A 27,745-nucleotide genomic window follows, 5' to 3' on the forward strand; every position below is an offset into this window, starting at 1 on the left:
AGGAAGAAAAGCAAATTTGTCGTGGGGAATGGAGGCAACTTTAGGGAAAGCCCATGTAGACAGGGCGGGCTGGGGAAATTAGTCCTCCTTTGCTCCCCTTGGGAATCTTATGAAATCCATCTCTCGCCGTTTGCATAGACCTGAGGAGAATTTGCAGGCTGCTGCTGCAAGCGGCTCCAGGACTTCTAAATGATCCCCTTGGCCGCTGTGATGTTTTCAGGACATTCTACACATTTTAGTTCTCTCTGAATGAAGCATTCATATTGCCATTCAACATGCCTAGTTTGGGGTGCATTCTAAGCTAAATGATACAAGAAGCTATTTGTGACATTCGGCAGCTGCAGAAAGAAGAGGCTGCTTTTGGGGAGGAGGTGAGGAGGGGAGTGATGAGGTTAAAGAATTTAAGGGAAGCTAGAAGATTCAGAATATAGAGTTATCATTGTTGACGAGCAGTTGTGATTGTATCGACAAGTGGAAGAGGAAGGTTACTGAGCGAAGTGAATTTTGTCCTATTTCAACATGACACGTCATGCTGGGACCCGTGTTCCAAAGTTGCTCCGGGGTGTATTTTGATGATGAATGTAATCTATTTTCTGGAGTCTGCGGCTGATTCCTTTATCCAGTGGGGTGCAGTTGGTGAGTAGTTCTCTTTAGAAAACAGTTATAGTAAAATAATTAAATTCTAGACGGATTAAAAGTGAATGCACGCAAGCATCATGGCAGATATTGAGAAGTGCAGTTATTTAGGACCGCCCTCAATAGCCTAAATATACACTTAATTAAATACAGTGTGCTAATGAAAATTGCTTGTGGCAGCTTCATTTGAATTTGTTTTATCATGTGATGGTTTGTGTGGATTGCCACTCACGGAGAGGTAGGTGTTTCCGATAAGGTGATTAAAAAATGGACAGAGCTAAGTCTCCTGAGAACTGTTGTACGCTTTGAGGGAGGTTTGGGAAAACTGTTTGACGTTGTAAGAACTTCTTTGTTTTATTTTCTCCCCAAATACCTTTCTTTCCTTTTTATGCTGGTTGAGAAAAACATTGATTGTCTGTCTGCGTTACCAGTCAAATTTCCATAGTGATTTCTACTCCCTTCACCTTTTTTCTTTAGTAGAAAAAGTGCGTGCGCGCACATACACACACACACAAAATAAACAGTGGACCGAATTATGAAATAGCCACACCTGTCTTTATAAATGCATGCTTCCTATTTTTGGCCACATGTTAAAAATATTGTTTAGGCACATGAAGAAGACTGCTGATCTTTTAATCTTTCCTAATATGATTTTATTTGCTAAGACGTGAAGAATTTCATTATTATTATTATTATTATTATTACTTTTTTCTGTTTTCCGTTTCAAACTGCCATGACGCTCACATAGAGGAGCTAAGCCTATCATGTCCACAAAGCCAGCAGGCAGCTCTTACCTAGTATTAGCATTATTGCTTTGATTAGCATTGATTTTTCTCAGATTCTTTGTGAGTCCTAATTATGTGGGCTCTGCAGTCAGCACGCTTCCCTTCCCTTCCAGCTGTGTCCAATTGTACTGCCCTCTGGTACCAGGGGATGCCGACAAGCATGGAGACACTTCTGCAGTGTCAGTTCAGAAATCTACATGGTGAAATCCTTTAGAAATATTACGTTGCCAGAATCTGGAGATACTGGACATGTGTCTCCACACAATAATCAGTGTTCTTGTTCTTGTCTCTTGCTGTCCTTTGTTCTTAAAAATATCTCTCTGAATTGAAAAGAAAAATCAGTGAAAGTACATGAGAAATCGAGTTTATGGGAAAGTTTTATTCATTTCAATAGTCTTATGCTGTACACCAGAAATGGACACATTGTAACTGTCTATACTTCAATTTTAATAAAAAGTCTGACTGCCTAACTTAAATGAAAGTTCTGTACTTTCTAGACTAATTCTGAGTATCACTTTATGCCAGGCTGACTTTCCTTCCTCTGCTTCTGCTGTGGCACGTCTACCATAATTACAAAATCTTCGTAGCACTCATGCTCAATAAGGAGCTATGGTTTCTCTGAAGAGTTCTGCTGCTGTTTATTCAGTGGTTTAGGACAATGTAAAAATTTTTTTAATAAAACCTAGCACTCATCAGCTAAATGTTACCCCCGCCTAGATCAATTTTTACCATGACTAGAAAACCAAATACAGTTGGAGACATTTAACTGTAAGTATTGCTGTCAGTTCATCAGCAAACCAAAGCGGTCTGTCTTAATTTGTCTCATTATCATTCTGCATGTGAACCAGCTGGCCTCTTAACAGAAGCAGTTGATCACACCAGCTTATTAACTGTAGCCTTCATCTTAACCATATGCGAAACAATATAAGAAATCACAGGAAATAGGAGAAAAGCTGAACATTTTATGGGATTGTTCCATCGACGGCAAAAGAATAAGCTCAAGTGATTCTTTTCTTTCAATCTTCATACTTACTGACCATTAATTAGGAAGAAGTTAGGCAATGATAAGTCTGATTTTCCCTCGTTCATTTAAAATTAAATATTTTTTGCATTTGAGGACAATATGGTTTCAGAATCATCTGCTCCCCAAATGGAAAAACACTCCTTTGGATTCCTTTGTTGTAAGATTGAACCTTTGGGTTGTGAATTGATGTGGACCTCTTTTTCCTTAGCACTAGTTATTCACATGTAGATGCCCCCTCATTGATTTAGAAATGCTTTATGTAACTCAGAGGTGCTTCCTTAATCGGAGCTAGGTCGCAGATAGTAGGTCGTGTGCAAATATTCACAAATCTTCCTGGAGGTATGAGATCGACTTTGTCTAAGTTGAGACTGAAAAGGGACTGATTATAGAGTGTGGCCTTTCTTTGGTGGAAGAAAATGAGGGCCTTCTTTTGAGACATGACCGTGAATGAGTGTGTTAAACCGGAGCCCTTTCTTCCAAAGGTCAGCGGCAGGAATCATTTTCCAGTACCGCTGTCTCATTGAGGGGACGGCGTCCCCCTGTAGGTGGCAACCTTCTACTCTATTTTGTCAGTTTTCCTCTGGTAATCTTGATTAGGAAGCATCCTTTGCTCTCAGTTTTTCTCTAGGTAGAAAATTCTTCTCAAGTGAAGATTCTTTGTAGGTTTTGTAAAACCATAAATCAAGCAGGTCCTTAACATTGTCCAGTTTAAAAAGTACAGGAGAGCTCAGAATATAAAGCACTGTAACTAATCACACGACTCCCTTAAATTAGATCTCCAACATCATTACATTATACTTTGGCTTTTCCTTCCATGATGAGATTTTTTTTTTTCTTCCCTGAAGATTTAGAAGGAAGGTTACATTGATTTTTTTTCTTTTCAAATTTTAAAATTTATTTCCCTTTAAATTACTTTTATTATGAAAGGATATAATTATGTTAAATTTAAATAGCACAGAAAATATATTTTAATTTCCAAGTGATTGAAAGTTATTCTCTAAAGATGTGCCAGGCCCTTAATATGCATTCAGAAAATGTGTTTTAAATGACTGTATTGGGAAAGGTAAAGTGAGTTAACTTTACGACTGACCTAATTGCTGTGTCGATCCACTCATGGACATCCCTTTTCTCCTGAAATGAGCCTTTATATACCGAATATAGTCTAAGTAAAATGAACTGGATGAATTGGGACACCAGGGTGGATGGATTCGGGCTATCCAACATGTCGTGAAGAGTAATTGGTTAAGTATAAGTATATAAGCCTACAGTTAGTGAAATTATCCGTTCTCTTTCTGCAAGACGGACATAGTTCACTTTGGAGGAAGTTATCCTTGAAGTAAAATGACGTATGTTTTTGAAATAAAGGATTACGAAAGCTCTGTCAAGGAATGGTTCTTAAGGAAGACTAACATTTGAATTATAACCTAAACAATGAATAGGGGCATGCCAAGTGGGTAAGTCAGGGATGAAGCACCCCCCACGGAAGAATAACAAAGGCAGAGAGGGAGAGATGCTGTGGAGGTTGGGGCCGCGCCCGTCAGCCCTGCAGTGGAGGCAGGGGAGCTTGGTGTCTTGGAAACACGAGATGGAGGATCCGCTCAGCTGTTGTGTGGCTCTGTGACCTACTGCAGGCTGCTTATTTTGTAAAATAAGAGGAGTGGATTGGATGCCTTCTAGGGCTCTTTTCAGCTCTAATTTTCTAGATGGCTATGCCATCTCCCTTTGCCAAGTTGCCCTTGCTCTATCCCTACCTGCTGGTATTTCCCATCTCATGGCTTATTCCCTTCACACAGCCCTCCCCTGTCCGCCCCACCCGTGTCCATCATCTCTGGACAGTCTCTGGATTGTCACATTCCCTGCGTTACAGACAGTGCGTCCTTCCATCCCTGCGGGCAGGGTTGTCTGCTCAGTCAGCAGGGCTCCCTTTGTGTTTTGGGCTTTTGATGGGGGGCTGGGGGTGTTGACTTTTCTTCCTAGCATGCTTTCCGTCTGCCTCGCCTTTCATTTGTTCAGCATTTGTCACATGAATACTGGGACTTGACTAAACTAGTCACAGTGACAACAGACATTTTGAAATTGACCGAGCAGATGGTAGCAATGGTTTTAGATTAAATTATTAACTAGGACCCACAGCAGAAGCCTTTAGCTTCAACACATGTGGAGTAAAGGGTATTTCCTAGCATCAGAATTGAGTGGCAAAGCGGATGCCAGATCAAGTTCCTTCTAAAGAATTGATGCATTATCATCTCTTAAGGTTTCCCTTTCTACCCCTGGCCACCCCCCAGCAGATATATTGATGAGAAGAGAGATTTCCATTTGTCTTGTTTTCAACATGCCATATGATTCATCATTAAAGATTAATTCTGAAGCAGAAGAAAGAAAAGGCTGTTGTACCAATGAAGTTCTAGAATATTGGTGATTTTTAATGCACTTTTGTGAAGTAACAATTCATGGGACAGTTAAAAACAATTCTGCGTAAGCATCTGCCATCAGACTCGTTTTCATCCTGGGGCAGCGTCTCTACAATATTACCTTTCAAATGTGTGTGTGTGTTTAACCTCATTATGCAACCGTAAAAAGCGAAAGATTACACTCACCGAATATTCAGATTTCCCCATTTGTCTGAAAAAGACCTTTCTTGATAGCTGGTTTATCCAAACCTAGCATCCTATCCAGGATCATACATCTGGTTTTGATGTTCCTTAAATCGCGTTCAATCTGTCACATTCCTTTTATTGTTACTACTTTTTAATTGATTTATGGGAGCTGCCAGGCCAGCAAAAGGTCCCACTTTTTAGTTTGAGTGCTTGTTCTTGATTTTTCCTCTAGCTCCAGCTCTGGTGTTTCCTGTAAACTGGAAAAACTTAACTTTTCAAAAATGTTTAACTTCAGTGTACCGCAGGTGATGTTTATACTTGGTGTTTGATCACATCAGAAGCCACATAACATCGGTTGTCCCATTAGCATCGGCTGGATTAGAGAGACAGCAGGCTGGTCCTTCCACGTGCAATTGTTCTTAACAGTCCTCTTAGAGGGCAGCTCCTCAGTAAGGGCATACAAACTGACAAGTCAATCAAAAAGTTTTACATGTTTAAGATCTTAGACTACTGAGAAATGAAAACTAGTAATTTTTAAGAAAAATGCCTGATGTGAAAAATAAAAGATTGATTCTTTAGTCACAAGTAAACAACTCATCTTTCGGTCCCCAATCAATTAAATACCAAACAGCAAGAACCTATAGTCCATTCAGTTTGTGTTGAATAATGTAAAGTATATTTTTTCATCTATTGTATCAAATGCTTAGGGGTAGTTTTTAAATTGTATTACAATTGTATTAGCAAATGAATTTAACGGTAGATTTTTAAAAAATTCCTTAATTGTGAAATTTTTTCTCTCTGAAATTCAACTTTGTCTGGGCATCCTATATTTTATTTGGCAGCCCTGTTTTTAAAATTTACTCTTATTTGCACATGCATTGGTTGTAGTAATTCTTCTGCCTACGTTATTAATTTGCTTTGCAGCTTCAATAATGATTGCTACTTTCATAGATAAGAATTAGAGGCTATATAGAATTATCTCAATGTCAAAGTATTTATTAAAACGTGAGACATAATTCTTACTTCCAAAAGTTAAAGTTATGGGAAGACATGACTCCTTAATAATCAGAGGCTAGTCCTAAGCTATCTGTAAGACTATTACTAAAGCATTATTATGAATATTTATTAAGTAGGTTATGTTGCTAGTTAATATTCATACAGTTCTAAAATCTCTTACCACTAAGTGTGCACAGTTTATTTTATACAATACAGTGGGCCTGTATTGCATACTTTCTGCTATGATGTTTTCCAGTCCAATGAGTCTGAAAAGCACAAGAATGAATGGGTGTGTCTGTGGATTTAAACATTGTATTTCAAGTATTCTAGCCACGCACAAAGATAATTAACTACACCTAAATTAACTTAGTCATGTACAGTCTTCTATTTCAGATGTTAAGCTTGATTTTTAAAAATAACATAAAACATACCAACAGGCAGTAAAAGCATAGATAAGGCTGGGCTGAGAAATTTTCTGTTTTGAAGTTGCGTTGAGAAGTGCTTAAAATTATCATTCAGAACCTGGAGCTCTGACCAGAACTCCGTTACATCTGATTTTTCCTTCCCGTCCCTCCCCTTCCCACGTAGGAGACCACCACGATCTTTACTGATTATATATTCCATTTTCAGTTTGATCAGTTGTTCAGTTTGGTGTGGTTAAATGTGTCTACATATTATATGACATAATCATGCCTCGTTTCTGCCTAGAACTCCTGTGTTTAGTATTTGAAAATGTTCCTTTTTACTAAATACTGTTTAACAAAGTTTGTGAAAGTTTTGGGATGCAGAATAAAGACTTTCAGAGCCCTGACTGCACTGAATGCACCAAGGAGGGCTGAAGCTTTGTGGAGATGGGGAAGAAGAAGGGGGCAAAGGCCTTTTCTGTGGGTCTGGGGAGCCTTAGGCAGCTCTGCTTTTAAGAGGCTTCTAGGTTTGCACATATACTCTTTTGTCCTTAATAAAAATAATGAGGGTGTATTTTAAGGTTTACTACAAATGAAAGCATGAGTGGTGACAGAGTCATTCATTAAGCAGCCAGGGTTTAATTCTTTAATTTGTATATGTTAGGTATGTAATGGTTCCTGAAACATGCTACGCGCTGTCAAAGATGGGCTGCCCCCACCAAGGGCGCTGTGGAAAAACCACCCTCCGGAAGAATGGATTCTGACCTTCTCACCGTTGGCAGGATTTGCTGCCCCAGGTCCCCAGCTTCTCTCCCTGCCTCCGGTCAAGCCCACCCAGGCCCCCTCGAACTCACTTTTCACCCTCACTGGTGATCTCTTTACAGTGCCACGCGGGCCATGAAGCTTCCTCTCTTAACCTCCCTCAGTGACTCCCTAGCCCACTTTCTAAATTCCACCCCCTATGACAAGCAAGGCCCTTTAAGTTCAGGCCCCTGCGTCTCTCTCCACCTCCTTTGCCACCTCTCCCAGCATCACGCTCCCCTCAGCTTGCACGGGAGTGTTTGCAGATCTCCGCGTGTCCCGTGTGTCCCCGGCTGTGCTCTACCCAAGGGTCCCCTCTCCTCTGTTCTCCAATGGCTATTGTCTTCTAAATGAGATCCTGAGCAGACAGAGCCAGAAAGATGTTGCTAAGATGGATGTCAAAGGGTGTGCTGCCTCTGTTTTCTTCTGGGAGTTTTATGGTTTCTTACATTCAATTCTTCAATCCACTTTGAGTTGGTTTTGGTGTGTGATGTGAGATAGTCTAGTTTCATTCTTTTGCTTGTGGCTATCTAGTTTTCCCAGTGCCATTAAGTGCCCATCAACAGATGAATGGATAAATACATACACACACACACACACACACACACACACACACACACACACACACACACAAAGGGAATACTACTCAGCCGTCATACAAAAAGATGAAATCTTGCCATTGACAACAATGTGGATAGACCTTGAGGGTATCATGCTACGTGAAATAAGATGGAGAAAGATGAATACTGTATGAGTTCACTCATGTAGAATCAATCAATCAATCAGTCAATCAATCAACATTCTTACGTACTTACATACCAAGCAAAAACAAATGCACAGATACAGAGAACAGGGTAGTGGTTACCAGAGGAGTAGGGGACGGGGGAAGGCAGATTGAGTAGAGGTGGTCAACTGTATGGTGATAGATGGAAACGAAACTTTTGGTGGTGAGCAGGCTGTGGTTCAGACAGAAGCTGAAATATAACATTGTACTCATAAAACTTACATAATGTTAGAACCCCATTTTTAAAAAGCTTAAATGTCTACCAGTAACTAAAAGTATATTTGGATTTGCTTGAATTCTTCTCTAGGGAGCAATACCATGACAATATTTCCTGACCTAATAACCTCAAATGATGACATAGGATCTAAAGCTAAATTCACTAAGTTTCAAACACAAATAAAAAACTAGTTTATAAAAAATAAATTTAAAAAAGTGAGCTGCATGCCCTTTGTCATCTTTCCAGTTAACATCACGGTCTTAACTCTTTCCCCATGCTCATTCAGTACTTTATTATTTTTATCTGTTTGGGTGTGTCCTCCCCACTGGACTATGACCTTCCTAAGAAAGTCAGTGGCCATGTTGGCTTTACTTTTAACCTGGATGCCTAACCCACGGCAGCTAATAAATGCTTGATGTAAAACTGCTGACTGACAGAACATAAATGCATAGTTACAGTTAAAACTTTGCAAAATACCCCTCTGTCTCTTTGCTGGTATGTTGTATATCTGCTCCTGGGAAGTAATCAGGTAACTGTAGAAATAATCAGATGATTCCTAGAAGAAAAATTTAAATGTTGGTTAAAAATAAGATTTTATTTCAAAAGATTAAGAAGAAATGTTGGAATTTTATGAAGAACGATGCCAATATTTATACAATAGTAATGGTATAGAATTTCAAAATTCTGGACCAACATAAGCTGCCAGGATTATTCATGTGATATTAGAGCATATTTTTCTTTGTAATATTTGACAGTATTTTCAGAGAACCATGATTTATTCTTACACTTTTTCTTTATGGATTCTAATAAGAACTTTTATATAAGATACATTAACTTGGATGTACTAACTGAAGATTTTTACTCTCATATTTTTATTATTTATGGGCTCTAATAAAAACTTTTGTGTAAGATATATTAACTTGAATGTACTGACTAAAGATATCTTTTCAAAACTTAGTATGCGCTAGTGAAAGAGGGTCCAGGACACCCTGATGCTCAGAGTCTAGATCTCAGTTTTCTCATTTTTAACTGGAGTTAAAATGTACATTTCTGGTTCATTGAAAACTTGACTGTCAGTCCTAATAGAAATGAGAAAGTTCTTGATAAGCAGCTGATTTAAGTAGACTGGCTTAAATTAGATGTGCAGCTTGAGATAATGTGCAATTTGGGTGGAGTTTAGCACGATGGAACTGGAGGACAGGCCCGTGAAAATCAGTAGATGCAGATGAAAACTGAGCAGAGTGTTTGAAGGTGGAGAGCTTCTTCCACAGGTGAGCAGCCTCCTTGTCTAAAGGTCCAGAGAGGAAATGTGCTCAGCTTCGTGGGCTGTCCGGTCTTCGGTACAACGGCTCGGCCCTGCTGCTGGGTACAGCGCGAGAGCAGCAATGCACGAGAGGTGCACGAATGGGCGTCGTGGTGCTCATCACACCCTTGTTGTCGGAGGCTGAAATTTGAATTTCATGTACTGTCACATGTCATGAACTACTATTCTTTTAAGTTTTTTTCAACCTTTTAAAAAGGGACCAGCTGGATTTGGCCCAAGGGCCATAACTTGCTAAGTCCTGCCTCACACCAACAAAATCATTAAGGTTTCAAGGAGGAGTAAGTAAACAGCACAGGACAGAGTTTTAATGACTGGCTTTTTGAAGCCAGATAAGAGTTCCTCAGAATCTAGAGAAGGAGCAATCAGATGTGGGAAGGGAACTAGTGGTTTACAGTGTTGATGAAGAACTGAGTCATTAGCAGTATGATGAAAAAGGTAACTAGAAAGATGAAGAGAGAGAAGACCACTGGTACTAGTTAGGAGTTCATGGTGACCACTGGGAACTTTTTTTTTTTTTTTTTAAATGAGAAGGAGAGAATTTTAGGCAGGAGGAAAGGTAATACGTGCCCCAGAACTGGAAGTGGTAGGTTTGGAGTGACCGTTCTGTGGAGCTGGCCGTGTAACTCCGAGGCAAGGAGAAAGACAGCTGTGAGGTCGTGAAGTTGATTTCCCTTCTGTTAAAGCATGACTGACCCTTTATGAAGCTTAGCTGAGATTTTGTTCATGTCTCTAACAAATGCTTATATATGCTTACCACATACCAGGGACTGCTCTAAGGACTTCATCCACAATAACTCTTTAAATTCTCATCTTAACCTTATAAACAGTGTTATTTTCTCCATTGTAGAGATGAGAAAACCAAGGGAGGAAGAGGTCACTCCTCCAGTAAGTGGCCAGTGTCCTGGGTGCGATGGCTCCAGAGTGACCCTTCACTCCTGTGCTGTGCTGTTAAGTCTCCATGTCTGGGACAGTAGAACTTTTTTTTTTTTAAATTGTTGCTACTCTAATAGAGCTAAAGTTGGAGTAACTAGTACCATGGATTTATATATTTTCTGTTGAATATATAAATTGAGCCATTAAAAAATGCTAAACACGTTGGTAAAAACATGACTCTTCAGTAAACTGTGACATCCAGGCAATGCAAATTATTAGATGAAAACACTTCCCCATTCTCATACATCTATGCAGGATGTAAAGTAGGGGCGTTGGGGAAATATTTATAATTAGTAAGCTCTTTCCAAACACAACCTAATGTGTAACACAATAATACCGTAATTCATGTGGTTTCCTTCTTGAAGATGTGGACTTAAGGAGTTAGGAGGCAGCATGAAATAATGCATAGAGAACAGTGTCCCAGACACTGGGACAGAAGCCTGCTTTCCACCCCTAGGCTTACCACTGATCACCGTGTAACCAAATAGTGGCATTATCTTTACACAACTGTGGCCACTTAATATCAGGTTGAATATTGAATGAGAAAGGAAATTACCCCGTGTGTGACTCTTACTACAGTTCATTTTCTTTTTTTTTTTTTTTTTCAATTGCAGTGCAGTTGATTTACAAGGTTGTGTTAGTTTCTGGTGTGCAGCATAGTGATTCGTTATACATATGTATGTATTTTCAGATTATTTTCCAATATAAGCCATTACACGTTATTGAATATAGTCCCCTGTGCTATATGTCAGGAAGTTGTTGTTTATCTATTCTATGTATCGTAGTTTTATAGTTTATTTTCCTAGAGCACTTCCCTGACTAGTCCTGGTGGGTTGAAAATGTCTCACTACCCCGTAAATGTACCTCTTTAAAATGAGAGCCAGAGGAGATCACTGTACAGATTTTTTTTATTACTGTCGCTCCTTTGGTTTTCACTCAAATCTCACTTTTCAGTGAGCTCTCCCCTGACTCAGACACTGCAGCCTGGCCACCTCCCCACCCCTCAAATCCCTTTTATCCTAGTCAACTTTTTATTTCGCCATTGCGCTCACCACCTTCTAATATACCGTATAATTGTGGTTTCTTGTCAAATAATGTAAGCTCCAAGAGAGCCAGGATCTCAAATGCACTCACTTAGTCTGTGCTCAGTATTTACCTTTGTAATGACTGCATCAATGTTCCAGGGCCATTGTTGCATATGTGAAAGGCTACACACTGTTTCCAGTTTGGAAGTATGCCTGGTGACATTCAACCTCAGAAACTTGCAGATTGTGAATTGAACAGTAGTCCTGAACCGGCTTACTACCTGTCTTGAATGCAATGAGTTGAGAGGCAGCTCTGGAAGCCAAGTGAGGTCACTCTTGCTTATAAATTTGTTTTCCTACAGGGAACTTTGCACACTCATTTCAGGCAGCTATATAATTTAACTTACACTCCCAGTCCTCATTTGCCATCTTGCTATGTATGTAATTACTTTTAAATGAAGCTGTGTATGGGATGAAAGAATGCAAGTTGGAAATCCGTGATAGTATGGATGTGGGTAGGATAATATGTGTGTTTTGGTTTTTTTGTTTGTTTGCTTTGCTTTTGTTGCTGTTTATAAAAGAAGATTAAGGGGTGGGGGATGATTTCAGGAGGGATCATTCCAAAGCTTTCCCTGGAGGGAGCCCTTTATATAAATTTTATTCTTTGACTAAGAGCTTTTGTTATAAACTAAATGTTTTGAATTAGTGGATTATTGCATTTTTCCACTCATTTGTAAGTCTGGCCCAAAGCTATGAAATAAGAGGCTGTCTAACGTGTTTCAAAAACTGTTTTGCCGTAAAGTGGGGAGAGATGTGAGGAGCATTCTTTTCCTTTGTCCCTTTCCATAATATTTCCTGATCTGTGTTCTTTTCCTTTTTGTTCCTGTCCCTTTCCCCTGGAGTGTATTTTTCTAGTGCCTGCTTGTACCGCATTTCTGATTCTCTTCTGTTTGTGTTTCCCCAGTTCTCTGTGGCTAATTACAAATGAGCAAAAGAACCAGAACTCAGTACGGTGTATTCAGGTTAAAGAGACACTCAAATAATGTTTGTATGAAATTACTCCTCTTCTCTCCCATGGTGGGTGTTTGATGTGGGATTTTTAAAACCTGGCTCTTAGATGATAATTAAACTTAAAATACAGATTTAAATGATTAGAGTACTTTATCATCTAATTTCTCCTTTTGAGTAGGGAAAGAGTTTTGTTGGTGGTGGGGGGGTGAGAGTTGTGGCAGCTTGGTGCAAACAAAATTACCCTTTGCAACAACGACAATGTGCTTCTCAATCACTGGCAAAGGAAAAAAAAACTGGGTGAGAAGACAGGGCGTACTAATTTGCACGAAAATGCAATCAAGTCATCTTTTACAGCTCCATGGAGATCCTATTGTAAAGTTTTACTGTTTGCAAACGTTCCTTTGGTGTGGGAGGCAGAGCCTGGGGGCGTGGCCAGGAAACAATAGTTTGGCTCCTTTTTCCCTCCTCAATCAGTTCAAATTCCTGACTTAACTGGAGAGTCAAAGAATCAACACAGACTGGCTCTAAGACTTGTCAGCTCCAGTAAAACGATCTGGATGTTCATAGTGGCCCAGTGAAAATGGGGAACACATTTGCTTCACCTCAACTTCCCTAAAGGAAAATTTGCGCTATTTTTGTTGACTCCAGAGAGGAGAAACTTCTTCCTTGTTGGGGAGAAAACTGAATAATTGAGCACCAAGGCAGAAAAACTGATGTGGCTATCATGCAAATAAGAACTGTGACTGGCTTTCTCTTTCTTTCCGCACCCGCACCCATTGTCACTGGCGGCTCTCAGCCTTAAAGATTAGGTTTCAGTGGGAGCTTTTCAGGTTCAAGGACTGTTAATGGTTTGTAACTGCCTGACAATAAGCTCAACCTCCAAGTTACATCAGCCCAGTCAGATGTCTAAGGACTCGAGACCAGAGGAAGAAAGTTAGAATCTGGAGCAGAAGGAAGCCGCTTGCCACCTGTCTGCTGGACTGAGCTTTTAATGTGATTTAAATTTCTAAGCCCTATGTAGACATCCTGGAAATGGTGGTCTTCATTAATACCAAGATCAAGTCTTTAATTAAGCTTTTTAAGAAGAAAAGTAAGTAGTTTCTCTTCTCCCGACTGTATGTGAGTGTGTGTGAGCGTGCGTGTTTGTGTTTTATAGACGACTTCACCCTTTTGCATGACGGAATTAACAGTGTGAAACAGCATAATTGGCATGTTTTAAACTCCATTCTATATCAAGTTGTTCAAATGCCTCAGACTTTTGTAACTCTAGGGCAGAATTATGTGATCTTTAGCATGTCTTACTTATTTATGGTTGAGATTTTAGGCGAATTCATTTCTTTTGAGAAGCTCAAAAGGGGGAACCCTTTGAAGAAGGGGGAACCCTTGTGTTTACTCTATGTCTCCCATGATGTACAGTGTATGGTTTTTGATTCTTTGGCTACATGTGAGGAGACTCGGTAACGTACCACATATTTTTGGTGGGGATAATCCTCTAAAACTCTCTGGAACTCTTTGTTAGGTGTTTAAGAGCTCAAGGACAGGCTCCGTCTAGACGTTGGTCATTGTAAAGGACACAGCTTTTGTGGTGTGGCTTCATTGTGTACTTACCATTGGTTTAAGTTTCTTTAATCCAGGTGCTCCTTCATTCTTTAGAAAGTATTTTTTTCATAAATACGTGGGGTTTTTTTAATCTAGTTGTTGGTTTATTTTACTTTAGTTTTTGGACCAATGGATTTAAATGCCAAGGAGCACTGGTAAGAGAAACTTTGGAGAAAGCAAAAGAACAGCACTCCGGGCTTATTTCTGCAGCTCTCTGGGTCAAAGGTTCTTTGGATGGACTGATTAAAATCTGCCCTGGCAAGAGTGAGATACACCAGGGGAGAGACAACTGTTCTTTCATGGGAGCCAGTTGATAGCTGTACGGTGGGGCTGATGGTGCGATTACACGGACTTGAATCCTATTACTTGAATTTGATTTGTAATTGGCAAATAGGAAGAGTTTCAATTTTCAGTATTTTCCAACGATGAAGTATGGTAATTCAGTCTTTCAAATAAATGGACATCAGCGGAAAACATTGTCATTAACTGAGCTGCTCTGTGGGGGACATCTGTTGAGTTCCATCCTGTGCAAGATTCTCAGATACATAACTAAGAGCTAAGTCAGGTCTCCATGGACTTTATATATTAAGATTGATAGTTCTATGTATGCACCATGCAAAACATTTGTTCAACAGAGATTATGTGAAATGCCAGGAGCCTAATTTACATGCTGCTTTTAGCAAACATTAAAAGCAGAAAGCACACAGGACACTTCTGTTTTAAACTTGATGTCTAATTCTTATTTTCCCATTTAGCAATTTATGGAGAGGGTGGGATGATTAAAATTTTTTCTTCCTTCTAGTTTTATTGAGATATAGTTGACATAGCACTATATACATTTAAGGTAGATGGCATAATGATTTGACTTACACACCATCAAATGATTCTCACAGTAGGTTTAGTGAAATGCATCAGCTCATATAGATACAAAATAAAAGGAAAATAAAAAATATTTTTTCTTTGTGATGAGAATTCTTAGAACTTACTCTCGACAACTTTTTCAAATCTTAAAACTGGAGATGGGATGATTTAAGAAATGAATTATTTAAAGGCAGGCTTGTAGAATTCAGTAGCTGTAGAGAAGATGGAATACAGGGTGAGTGCTGACCTTACCCCAGGGTACATGGGGTGGGCAGGTTCCCAGGGAGACCAAGAAAGGCCATGTTCCTTTTCAACGATGGTTCTAAAGGTCAGGGGCTCCTTTTGAGTAATTTCACTGTTCTTGCCACAACCATTCTTTCCATGAGTTATTTCATAAGCTAAGACAACATTTATTAGTTCATTTGATCTTTATAATAGCTGTGTTATTACGTACATTGAGTTAATTTTAAATATGTTCAAATAGGCAGGTTCACACATGCCTGTTCATTTTGTTGTGAGAATCTACTTTATGGTCTCATTTCCGGGGACGTACTATGTTGTAGAAATGAGTATGTCCAGTGTGCACTCTGTGGCATAAGTCAGAGTTAGGGGAAGGCTCGCCCCTGACTCACAGTTCTATATCTGCTGGTTTTACAGGTGTCAAGACTTGTCAGCCCCCAATAAATGCCTCAGCACAAGGTCCTTCTCCTAAACTTCTCTAGTCTCTCCTATGCCTCGCTTACAGTGGCACTTATATATGAGGTATTAAAAAAATTATGCATTTGTTTGGTGCTGTCAGCTTCACATTATGATCCATTGGTACCCCATCTTGGGTTGTGTTGTCAGGAAAAATGAAATAGACAAAGTGATCCCAAGAGGAGTAAAGGAAAATTATCACAAGAGATTTAGTGTTCTCTCCTGATTACCTGTGATTTCTGCCCCCCCCCATGTTCTCATCTCTTATGTGTTGGGAAAATTCAATTGAATTGGATTATGCTGGCTGGGAAAAGTCAATTGCATTGGAATTTCTAAAAAAAAAAAAATTAATGTAAAAATATTCCATGAAAGCAAGAAATGCAGAGAAAATTTTGTAGCACAAATTGATTTCTAATTTAATTAGATATGCCATTTAAATGTATTACATTGAATGTTTATGCTAATTTTTTTAAAAATTTGAGTTTATAACAGTGATGTTTTAAAATAATACTTTAGAGAGGAAAGAATTGGTCCCAACTTCTTAGTCAAAAATTTGTTTCTGTCTTGACAATCTAGCATTTACTAATGCGATGACATAGTACAATTGAATAACAAATATTTGTCATGGCAAATTGAAGCCAAAATTGGAGGTCTTTATCAATTTTGTCAATCATTTTCTAACACTGGAGTAGAAGGAGGGTTTAAAATGCTGGGAAGCAATTAACTGAGCAAACAGACAAAACACTGTGGGAAGGACCCTGGAGTTTAAGATTGAATCTTAATCAGAATTTGCTGCATTTTTCCCTTGTTGGCCTTTACCTGTGGATGTGCTAGGTACTGCATCTTGATGTAACACATTTGGAGCCAATGAAGCTTCATTTGACATCTGAATGTATTCTGCCTTTCTTTCTACAGCTGTTTCTAACCTAGATGAGGAAAGTCGATGGACAGTCCACTACACAGCTCCGTGGCACCAGCAGGAGAATGTGTTCCTTCCCACCACGAGACCCCCCTGCGTTGAGGACCTGCACCGCCAAGCCAAGCTCAACCTCAAATCAGTATTGAGGGGTAAGATGGCACCTTGCAAGCTTGATGTTCTTGAATTACTGACTGTTAGAATTGAAAGCATAGATTTGGTTGCTCTTTGTAAAGCAAGACTATTTATAACGAGCATACAGTGTGCTGTGTCTTTATAAGATACTGTAAATACTTACAATCTAATATATGCCTAATATGTCCTGGTCTCTGTAGAAAGCTGCCTGTTTCCAGATATGCAAATCTATCTTCAAAAAGCCCATTCTGGGCTAGAAATGCTTTAGCATGTTTAAACCATCAGTACTAATTTAATCAAAATAAACAAACCCCTGCTGATATGGGAAAATTTTCCACTGCCTTTTTTAAACCATTGTGAAGTATTCAAAGCAAAATTGTTAAAGCTAGTACTTTGAAATGGTTTGTTCAGTTAGTTCAAGGTGGGTGGAAAGGGGTCCTACATGTATATAGACTTTGAAGGAGAGCAGAGTGGTTTGATGTGAACTTGGGCAGCACCCAACTGGGCTCCTAATTTAAGCCCAGGTGAGCAGAGTGCGCTGTGGCCAGTGGGAGATCCAGGAAGACTGTGCGCCTGTATCTCGTTTAAAATTCTCCTTTTTACCTCAACTTGTTGCTGTTGTTAAGAAGAGTCTGTGCATGGCAAAGAGGGCTTCCTAAAAGTGATAAAGAAGGGAGGAAGTTCTTTAAAAGAGGAAGAAGTGACTTTTAAGATTCAGAAACTTAAAACAACAAAGCAGCCTTGTGGTTCTACCAGATGCTGCTCCTACCACGTGCTACTTGGGATGTAATTATACTAAAAAAGTGCTGTTCTGCTTATCTGAAATTTAATTTAACTGTGCAGCCTATATTTTATCTAATTGTAAAAGACTTAAGTCTGGGAGAAATACTGTTACTGAATCAAGGGAAATCCAGCATGAGGACCCCTCTAATTTTTATGATAGTTTTTACTTGTATATCAATCATTTATTACTGTACTGTTAGTCTGACTACTGTGATTGCTAGCTAATATTTGTTAAACACTCAACTATATACCAAGTACTATTCTAAACCATTGCACGTCTTATCTCCTTTAATCGTCACCGTAATCCTACTACAAATCATTACTATGCCAGTTTTATAGATGAAAACACGGAGACACAAAGATTAGAAACTTGCCTAAGATCTCAAAGTTTCTTAATGGTAGAGCCGTGATTTAAACTTGGACAGTCTCAGGCTGCAGAGCTCACGTTCTTAACTGCTGCTTTTAACAACCATTCATTGGAAATCTATTTTTCTGGCAGAAATGCAGATTCACAGGCAGGGTCTTGGCTCTTGAGAAATTTATACTTATATCTAGAGTGCAAATCACACTGTGAGAAATACTCAAGAAAGGTGGCCAAAATTGCTGCATTAGAATTAGAGAAAGCACATAATTTCTGCTTAGACAAGGAATAGCTGTCATAGACTCGCAGTAGATTTGGGGTTCTGAACAGAACTAGACAAACATTTTAGATCATGGCCTAATTCTTCATGTAATCTTTTGTAATGCTTCGATTATCTCGTGTGTATCTCACAGTCTTATGTGTCATTTGTATCTTATCTTGCATCTTACAGTATTGCCATCAGACTGTCCAGAAAGGGGGACATTATGAGCTCCCTTTCTCATTTAGCCTGAGGAACTTACATATTTCGTGACTGTAAGCTTAAATAAGAAGAATCACGTTAGTTGGGCTCTTCTGTGTGTACTTTGACCTCTGTTGCCTTCATGACGTACCTAAATCCAACCAAAATTTCTTCTACACCCTTTCTGTTCCTAGTGATTTGTCTTTAGTACATTTTGACAAAGAGCTTCTCTACTTATAGCTCACCTTCCTCCACCAAAGAATTAATAAGAATATTAAATGGCACGGTTCCCAGGACAAACCCCTGAGGCAGTACCATTGTTAACATTTCTCTTGAAGCTCCAAAAAACAGAGCACTTTTGCTCTGCATGGTCTGGCTTGTAGAGAATGCTTCGGGAAGGTGTATGTGAGTTTGAAAATCCAGGCCCAGCCTTTTTTTGATCAGTCTGCAGGAAATTGTGCTTCACTCCCTCTTTCATGTATTTCAAGTACCAGATTAGAGCCTCTCTTTTCTTCCCTCAGAACACAGCACATCTGTAGATAGATTTTCCTGATTTTATTTTCTTTTGGACTGTTCAGTAGATACTTATAAAATATCATCACCACTGGTTTTGCCTACACTTAAATTTTATTTTGAAGAGTTAAATGCTTTAGTGATTGCTTAAATGCCCTAAAATGGCTCATCGAAGGGATTTACTATTAATAAAATTAATAAGTTTGGAAAATTCTTAGAGCACAACTTTTAAAGTTTGGATTTAAATGCACCTGAAGAGATTTTAGATGACTGATAACTTGGAGAACAGTGGCTGAGACAGATGAAACGAGAAAGGACATCTGAGTTCTTTTGTTCTTCATTTATTTACTTTTAATCACATGTGCAGAACTCCACATACCACTTCCCCTATGTCATGTTAGCAACCTGAAATAAACACAGCAGAGTATCCATTGCCTTACTATCAGTGAAGATTAAAAAGAAAAAATCCAGTCCCTGAATATATGGCACTGTATAAAGCATGATGTTGTATAAGATTGTCCGTCCAAGTTCATTTGAAACCTCATCCTTTTTTTTTTTTTAATAATTTAAGTATAGTTGATTTATAATGTTGTATTAGTTTCTGGTGTACAGCATAGTGATCCAGTTATACATACATATATATGTATATTCTTTTCCATTATGGTTTATTACAGGATATTAAATATAGTTCCCTGTGCTACACAGTAGGACCTTGTTGTTTATCTATTTTACATATAGTAGTTTGTATCTGCTAATCCCAAACTCCTAATTTATCCCTCCCCGACCCCCTTCCCCCCTTAGGAAATGAATAAGATTGTTTTCTATGTCTATGAGTCTGTTTCTGTTTTGTAAATAGGTTCATTTATGTCATATTTTAGATTCCACATTATAAGTGATAGTATATGTCTTTCTCTGTCTGACTTACTTCACTTAGTATGATAATCTCTAGGTCCATCCATGTTGCTGCAATAGCATTATTTCTCTCTTTATGGCTGAGTAGTATTCCTGTGTGTGTGTGTGTGTGTGTGTGTGTGTGTGTGTGTGTGTGTGTGTCTATATATCTCACATCTTCCTTATCTAGTCATCTGTTGATGGACATTTAAGTTGCTTCCATGTCTTAGCTATTGTAAATAGTGCTGCTGTGAACATTGGGGTGCATGTATCTTTTTGAATTAGAATTTTCTCCAGATATATGCCTAGGGGTGGGATTGATAGATCATATGGTAACTCTATTTTTAGTTTTTAGGGAATCTCTATACTGTTTTCCATAGTGGCTGCATGCAGAGTTGAATGATACAGTGAGTACTAATAAATTAATAGCTAAGTGTTGTAAACATTTGCTTGTTTTAAAGTAATGCAGAAATGTTTATGAGTCAGTAGAGTGGTTGAGGAAGGCATGGGTTTACTGAAAATATTTTTATGAAAAAGCTAAGCTTGAGTGAATATATAAAGGTCGGTAATAGACAGAACTTAATACATATTTAAGAATCAATTCTGTGTGATGGCAGTTTATAAATGAATGGACTAAAGGTTGTGGGTCCGTAACATTAAAGAGCTGAGCTTGCTGTCTTTGTCAGGACTGAAGTAAACAGACAGTAGTGTAGTGGAGATGTGTATGAGGTACACTGGGCACGTGGGGGAGAGCTCAGTCAGCCAGAAAAGAAAAGGACTGGGAGAGCCCCGCTCTCCCATCCCCCACTGGAGGGGCGGCGGGCTCTCACAGTGTATAAAGTGGCCTGTGGAGTGCCCAGAGCCGGTGGCTTCCATTCTGGTCCAAACGAAGCAGAGATCTTTTGTATTTGTTGTAGGGGGCAAGTCTCTGGAGAATTTGATAGAATTTGGTAGCCATGCTCCTAGATCAAATGATTTGGTTTTGTTGATTTTTTTTTTTTTTTTTTGGTTGCTAGAGATTTAGGTAATAATTTACTGCTAACAGCAATACAAACATGTTCCAAGAGTTAAAAAGGGTATTTTGATAACTGGCTCCACAGGAAATCTGGCAGAAATGAGCAGTGAATTTCTGAAGATGGATCCATAAAGAATTCACTCAGCTTTTTACTGAATTTCCAGGAAAATTCTACTGTTTTAATTTCCATAGTTGTTCGAACCCTTCATGAACCTCATCAGCGTTAGTTGTGATGACGAATAACCTTATCTGACTAAATTTTTATCTGGATAGTTTTTAGCTGTGTTAAAAGGACCCCAGTTCGATGGGAAAAGGGAACCTGTGGGATGGGGTAGGTGTGCTCAGGCTCAGTGAAAGGTTCAGGCTTTATTTCTTTACAACCTGTTGGCCTCATTTGACAATTATAAGCATATTACAGGCTGAAATAATGACATGTTATTTTTAAGGCTTCATCCCCAAAAAGCCCAACTTGGGAGAGAAACATAATTTCTCACAGTACATTTACTGTGCAGTTTGGTTACTGTATCTGTGTAACTCCTGCCTGAGTTAGTTCACAGAGCATCTGTTGTTGATATTAGAAATGTTCTCTAGTCACAGCTCTCTTTCCTGAAGAAATACATTTTACTAGGTCAGCCCGCTCTGTAGCTCTAGAATTAGAGGTGTGAGCACAGGGAGGAGTGCGTTGGATCTGGCCTGTGTTAATTCAAAGTCAGGAGGTTAAATGTATTATATCTGGAGGGATTGGAATTGAGGATTTACATTGTGAAGAAATGACTATTTGTACAAAGTGATTTAAAACAATAGAGTGTATATGTACAGACTAACCTGTTTAATGTTAAAGAATGGTCTGTATCTCAAAATTATGGACAAGGTTTCCAAGTAGCTCCAGCCAGGTTTCTCTGAAACCTCCTGTTGTTCTTACTTTCTAATAGGAAAAGGCCAGGTTTCATGAAAAGTGCACGGGTCACATCTAGGTTCACAATCTGGCTCTGGTATGTACTAGGAATATAATATTTGAGCTTAATTTTGAGTTTGTCTCTTTGACAATTTGAGTTTGTTTTCTCATCTGTAAAGATCGTAATATCTTTTTTCACGGGAATAAAATGAACTTATTTATATAAAGTATCTCAAAGTACCTGCCCCTCAATGTGGAAGCAGTAGGTGTTTGGAGGGAAGGGTGCATTTTAAGTGCTGTGGATTACAGGTAGAAATGTCAGCTCTCTTTCCCAAGTGGCTGTCATGATGTAGGTGGCACTTTCCCTCCCAGCCCTTATGCCCCGGAGACATAAAGTGGGGAGGAGGGAGAGAGGACCAGAACGGGACATCCTCAGATGGCAGTGACAACCACAGACACGTGACAGGTTCGTTTCTTCCACGTGAGCAAGATGTCTTTCTTCCCCCTCCCCATCAACCTCTGAAAGACTCTCAGTATGCTGGAGCCAGAAGGGCCCTCCCTGTTCCTCTGGTGAATAAAGTCCTTCTTCATTTTGTAGGTAAGTAAGCCAAGGCCAGGCAAACCTGAGGGATTAGTTTATAGTGACTTTGCAGTTGATAGATGACTCTGCCAGGACTCAAACTCGGGTTTCCTGCTCTGCCCATGCTGGCCAGTTTTGACCTCAGAGCCTGAGGGCCCATCTCTACGCCTCTTCAACTGCCTTCAACTTGCAGCAAGGTCACTGGGACAGGGCTTACTCTGGGCATCGAAGGGCTCAAGGCAGACTTTGTTTCTTCAGCCAATGAGGGAATGCACAGTAGCTCATGGATGCCTCAAGTCGTTGGCTTCCCTCTTGCTCATGAAATCGTCTCTTCACTCATCCCGGATTTCATTAAAATTCAAATATGTGTAGGAGAGAAAAGAAAGGAAGCTTTATCATGAGATATCATGTGTAACTAGTATCTGTAACCATTGTTTCATCCTTCCAGCATTTGTGCATATTTTTAGGGCTAAAACAGGTCATTAATACCTCAATAGACTTAAAAAATAATAGTAATAAGACACAGGTCACAAAAGGGACAGAGGAAAAAGAAAGATAAGGGCTTAGAAATATTAAACATACCAATGATTTAGCACTTGCAGCCAGTTTACCCTTTTCTTAGTTCTTTACTTGCATTCTTCTTGAAGAATCCTTTGATAAAATATGTAAAAGGAGGTGAAGGAATGCCAGTGGTTAAAGAAAGATTATCTTTAATTTTTGTATAAGTAAGAAACATTAACTTACACTCATTCATAGAGAATTTTAACTTATTTTCTAGTTTAAACAAAAATAGGCATAGAATTGAGGGCAGCGGAAGGGGAGTGGTTCATTATTCTGGAAAAGCCTCTGAACAGAGATAGGATGTGTAATTGTCTTTCCTAAACCACCGGGGCATTGACTTCTTGTTCTGTTGTCATCAACTATTCTGAAAAATGAGATGGGAGACCAGACTTCTGATTCCAGTGCTGCCTGAGAACGCTGGAAAATCACATCCCATTCCTCTACTTAGCTTCCTCCTGCGGAAAACAACTTGTGATCTCCAAGTTCCCTTCTAAGCTCCAAAATTCTGATTGGCCTCTTGGTGCCTAACTGTTTAAGGGTGACATGTGTGAAGTTTATTGACACAGAGATATAATTTACAGCTGAACCCAAGTCCTGACAAACTGAGTTGTCTAAAATCTAAAATTTAAGTTCGTGTTGGCATAAAAATGTCTAAGAGCATCCAGCAAGTGAGGCACTGGGCTGGGCATTACAGCCCAGTCAGAGCTGAGTGACGTGGCTGCCCTCCCAGTTTAACCTAGTCCAAGAGATGAGTATGAATAACTGACTAACAAGGCTGTTAGTGGTGGTATCATCGAGCCTCACCCTTGTCCCTGGGTGTTGTCTTTAAGACATAAATCTGATCATGCCTCTCATTAAAAATTCTTTACCAGCTTCCTATCACTGGCAGGATGAAATCTCATCTCCTTAGCATCTGAGAACCTTCATGACCTTACCCTGTCAGTCCAGCCTCACCGGCCGAATCATTTCTCCCCCATGCTTCTCTGCTCCTCTGCGCATGGTCCTGACCTTGTGCCCTTATGCAGGAATAAAGTCCTTCCGTTGGAATGCAGCTGGACTTGCCTTCCCTTTCTCTCCACTGCATGTCCCAGTCTACCTCCTCTCCCTTCTGAACCACAACCTCTCACCGCCCAACTCCTGACCCCTTGTAAGGGTCATCTGGTGGATACTCGGGTTCCCACAAAGCTTTCCTGGACTCCTCAGGGCAGACCTGGCCATCCCTTCCCCACTTTTCCACACGTCCCCACAGAACCTCAGCTGCCTCCCTTAAACTGCTCATGATACGCTGTGTCATTGTGTTCACACGGTTACCTCCCCACCTGACAGTAAGGCCCTAGGGAGCAGGACTTTTGCTTGTCATTTGTGTGACCCCAGTGTGGGGAGCTGTAGATACTGTTGTGTTTGTGGAGGTCCTAGAAAGTTCATCTAGAACCCACGAGGAAGATCAGTCAAAGCGGGGGTGAGGAGATTGAGGTGCAGAGAACGCAGGGAGGGGAGTCGTGAAGGTTGAGCCTGGAAGGCTTTAACTTTGGGGGCCGGGAAGAAGTCAGTAAAAGAGTAGCTGTGGAAGAAGAAAATAAATCGGGATGGAGCAGTCCTCAGGGTCCTCTCGGATGGGCAGGGAGTTGCAAGAAAGGCTACGGAATTGGTCATTGGGCAGCTAGCGGTGGGCAGTTTCAAGGAGGTCTCTGGATTTAAGAAGCCAGATTTCACAAGATAAGAATTATTTTTATAAGCAGAAAAATAATACAAGTAATCTTTTTAAGAAATAGAGTAAATGATGTCAACAAAGCAAGGAGATCAAGGACAGTATTTTGAGGTGGTGGCAGGCTAGAGGTAGTATTATTACTTATTTTACAAACTAGAGTGGATTAAAACACAATTGTAGACAAAAGAGCCCACAGGAGGAGAAAAGAGTGTAGAAATGAAGAGAGAATGAGAGCACGTCCCCGGAGGAGGCAGCAGGCAGTGAACTTGGGCTCAGGCAGAGGTCAGGTCTCAACTTGCAACTCCTAGACACAGATTTGGAGATGGAGCAAAAGAAACCTTGAAGTTGCTTCCTAGAGGATTTTGGAGGCTTGATAGAAATGTGGCCCCCACTATGGTGCTAGTGCTTTGGGGAGAAGGATGAGTTCCTTTGGAGCTCTCTTGTTCAGTGTTTGTGAATTTAACTAGGTTGACTTTTCAAAGACAACTGCTAATGTTATTAAAGACTTACTGTAATGTTTGGCATTTAATTAGGTTTCTTTTGGAATTTTTGTCCTTAAGGAAAGTTGCCCAACCTGATGAAACAATGGATTAAATTCTCTATTGAGAAAAGAGAAGAGCAAAGACAAAAATAAGGAATTAACAGAATGGAATGATTTACAAAAGGGGAGGTTTAACTTCTCTTACTGGATTTGATGGCGCACGACATTTTTTATAATACTGACTACTCTGAGTATGGCAACCTTGAAAGAGTAGTTGACCTGAGAGAGGGAAGTCAGATGCAATAGCAAAGGAAGAAGCAACAATCATTGCTTTTTTAGCAGATAAAGAGACATGTTGCCTTTTTTTTTTTTTTTAACAGTAAGCAACACACAAAAGATAGAATAGCAAAGACAGTCAATAAATGATCCAGGTCTTCACAAAGCACCGCGGATTGTTTAAACAAAAGGCTTTTTGTTTTGCTTTTGTGTCCATGGCCAGGCTGCCTTTTCAGCAATTCCACTTCAATTCCTGCTAAAGTGAGTAACTTGAGTGGCTGCTGTATTTTGCCTGGGGCTGCATAAAGCTGCTACATTGAAAGTACTGTGGAGAAGGCTTGTTACCATTCACTGTACAACTGAAGTCCCTGGTGCTGGTGTAGAACCTTTGCAGGCTATTTGGTACTGAATCACCTTGGTGCTGCTTCACCACTGCCAGGGAGAGGGCTCTTTCTTTCTAAAGTGACGAGAGATCACCTCCTATTTGGCGGTGCCCTGCTGGTGCTCATCTCGAGCTTGCACACTCATAGTACACTCACCTTAATCGTGGGCATCCAAAGCTTTCATCTTAATTTAAATCAGCTTTAGTTCTTCAAGTCTCCTCAAGCGAATTTGGGGATGTGAAGGGAAGAAATGTCAAAAACCAGTTTTCTGCAATGGGCAAATAACATTTGAGGAATAATTCCTTCCATGGTTGGCCATGAAAAATAAAGCTAGCAAATAGTTTTATCCAATGGGGTAAGTTTTCTTTTTTTTTTTTTTAATTGAAGTACTGTCGGTTATAATGTGTCAGTCTCTGGTGTACAGCACAGTGTCCCAGTCACGCATATCACGCATATGCTTACATATATTTCTTTTCATATTCTTTTTCATTGAAGATTATTACAAGATAGTGAACATAGTTCCCTGTGCTATACAGAAGAAACTTTTTAAAATCCATTTTTATATATAGTGACCAATGGGGTAAGTTTTAGTATTTAATTCCTAAGGTTTTTTGGGAGGTTTTTATTCCACTCTAATAGGAATTAATCATAGAGAGAGAATATCAATCAGAATGACCTTTTTGGGGGGTGCCTGTGTGCATAAATGAGATTGCCTATGGTGTTTAATGTCGGTGCAGGAGATCCTGGTCCCAGGATATGGAGGGAAAAGAATCTTTTCAATGCCTTTTCAGTATATTAGTCAGCAGAGTCATTTCCTGTGTGACTGCTGAGCTGATGACACAATTTACGGTGTACTTTCTCCCATGGGACTCCACCTTCCCCATCCTGACCACTTTATTTCCAAACACACGAAGTCCATTGAAATGAGAGTCACTTGGAAGAGTGCTATGGTCAGTTGCAGGCCTATGAATTGGGCACTTGGCCAGTCAGTTTTCTCCGTCCCTTGACAAAACCCCTCCATTTCAGAAGCAGCACTTCTCACCATCCCTCTTCCATCTCACTCCTTCCCAAAACTTTTCTGGGAGCTTTCTCTGAAGATGAAGCTTTCCTCTGACATCTGTTCCATCCGACTAGAGTTGCCCATGATGCAGTTAGTTTTTTAACACTGGATTTGGTCCATGTCCATGAAATTCTACTGAGACCAAGTGTTTCTGGAGAGATAACCCTGCTAGAGCACTGAACATCATCTTCCCTGTCTCATCCTCTCCCTACCTGCTCCCCCCTCACCCTCTTTTTCCTGAACATATGATTGGGTCTCCTCCCTGAATAAATTCTATATTGACGTTGGCCCTAACCCATACCCTCCAGTTGTGCTTAATAAACACTGATGACATGGCTGGTGTGCCAGATAGAAGGCAGGTCACATGCCTTGCGTTCATTAAAATGGAAAATGTGGTCAAGGATAAAATGCATCTGGATGAGGAATGGAAACAGCCCCTCGATCATGTAATCACAGTACCCTTTCAAGTACTGATCGTTCATTCATTCAGTGAACTCCCTGAGCACCTGCTCACCACCCACACTGAGTAAATTGTGTCAGGCTTTGGCACCATTAGGAGGATGCTGGCTTTTACTTTCAGGGCGTGGGAGGCCAGTGGAAAGGTTTGAGCTCAGGAGTGACATGATCTGACTCATTGTTTTTAAATGGTTCAGTCTGGTTCTGTGTTAAAAGTTTACAGTAAAGGAATCAAAGGTGAGCAGGAGACTGGGTGGAGATGACCGCAGGAATCAGGTGAGAGGTGGAAGGGGCCTGAAGCAGGAAGCATTCTTGGAAGCTGAGCTGAATTAGGACATTCAAATAAAAGCAAGAACTCTTCAAGCTTTTGAAGGGAATCTTGACACCAGGTACTTCTACAGTAGCAAAATTAAAGCTGCTTCTGAAACAAAACAGTATTCTTTAGGAACCAAAAGTAGATACTGGCTGTAGCATTTCTCCCCCTCCATCGGTGATCTGTACCCTCTCAGCTAAATTCTTCTTCATTCCTTATATCCTGTCTTCCTCTCAAGTTATTCTGTTGGTGAGTGTGGACCCTT

General features: G+C 39.9%; 1 protein-coding gene across 8 annotated transcripts in view; it reads left to right on the top strand.

The window, feature by feature from the left end:
• Positions 1 to 27,745, top strand: part of NHSL1 (NHS like 1) — a 214,859-nt gene that overhangs the window by 142,876 nt on the left and 44,238 nt on the right. For 7 of the 8 annotated variants that reach the window (XM_074368275.1, XM_074368277.1, XM_074368280.1 and 4 more), the window contains one exon: positions 16,609 to 16,761. In XM_074368275.1, the coding sequence (XP_074224376.1) occupies positions 16,609 to 16,761 (153 nt within the window). Of the gene's footprint in view, positions 1 to 13,043; positions 13,628 to 16,608; positions 16,762 to 27,745 lie in introns of those variants that run through there. The other variant, XM_045524540.2, reaches the window with a different exon arrangement.

This window comes from Camelus bactrianus, chromosome 8 (assembly GCF_048773025.1).
Source record: "Camelus bactrianus isolate YW-2024 breed Bactrian camel chromosome 8, ASM4877302v1, whole genome shotgun sequence".
Classification (NCBI taxonomy): Eukaryota; Metazoa; Chordata; class Mammalia; order Artiodactyla; family Camelidae; genus Camelus; species Camelus bactrianus.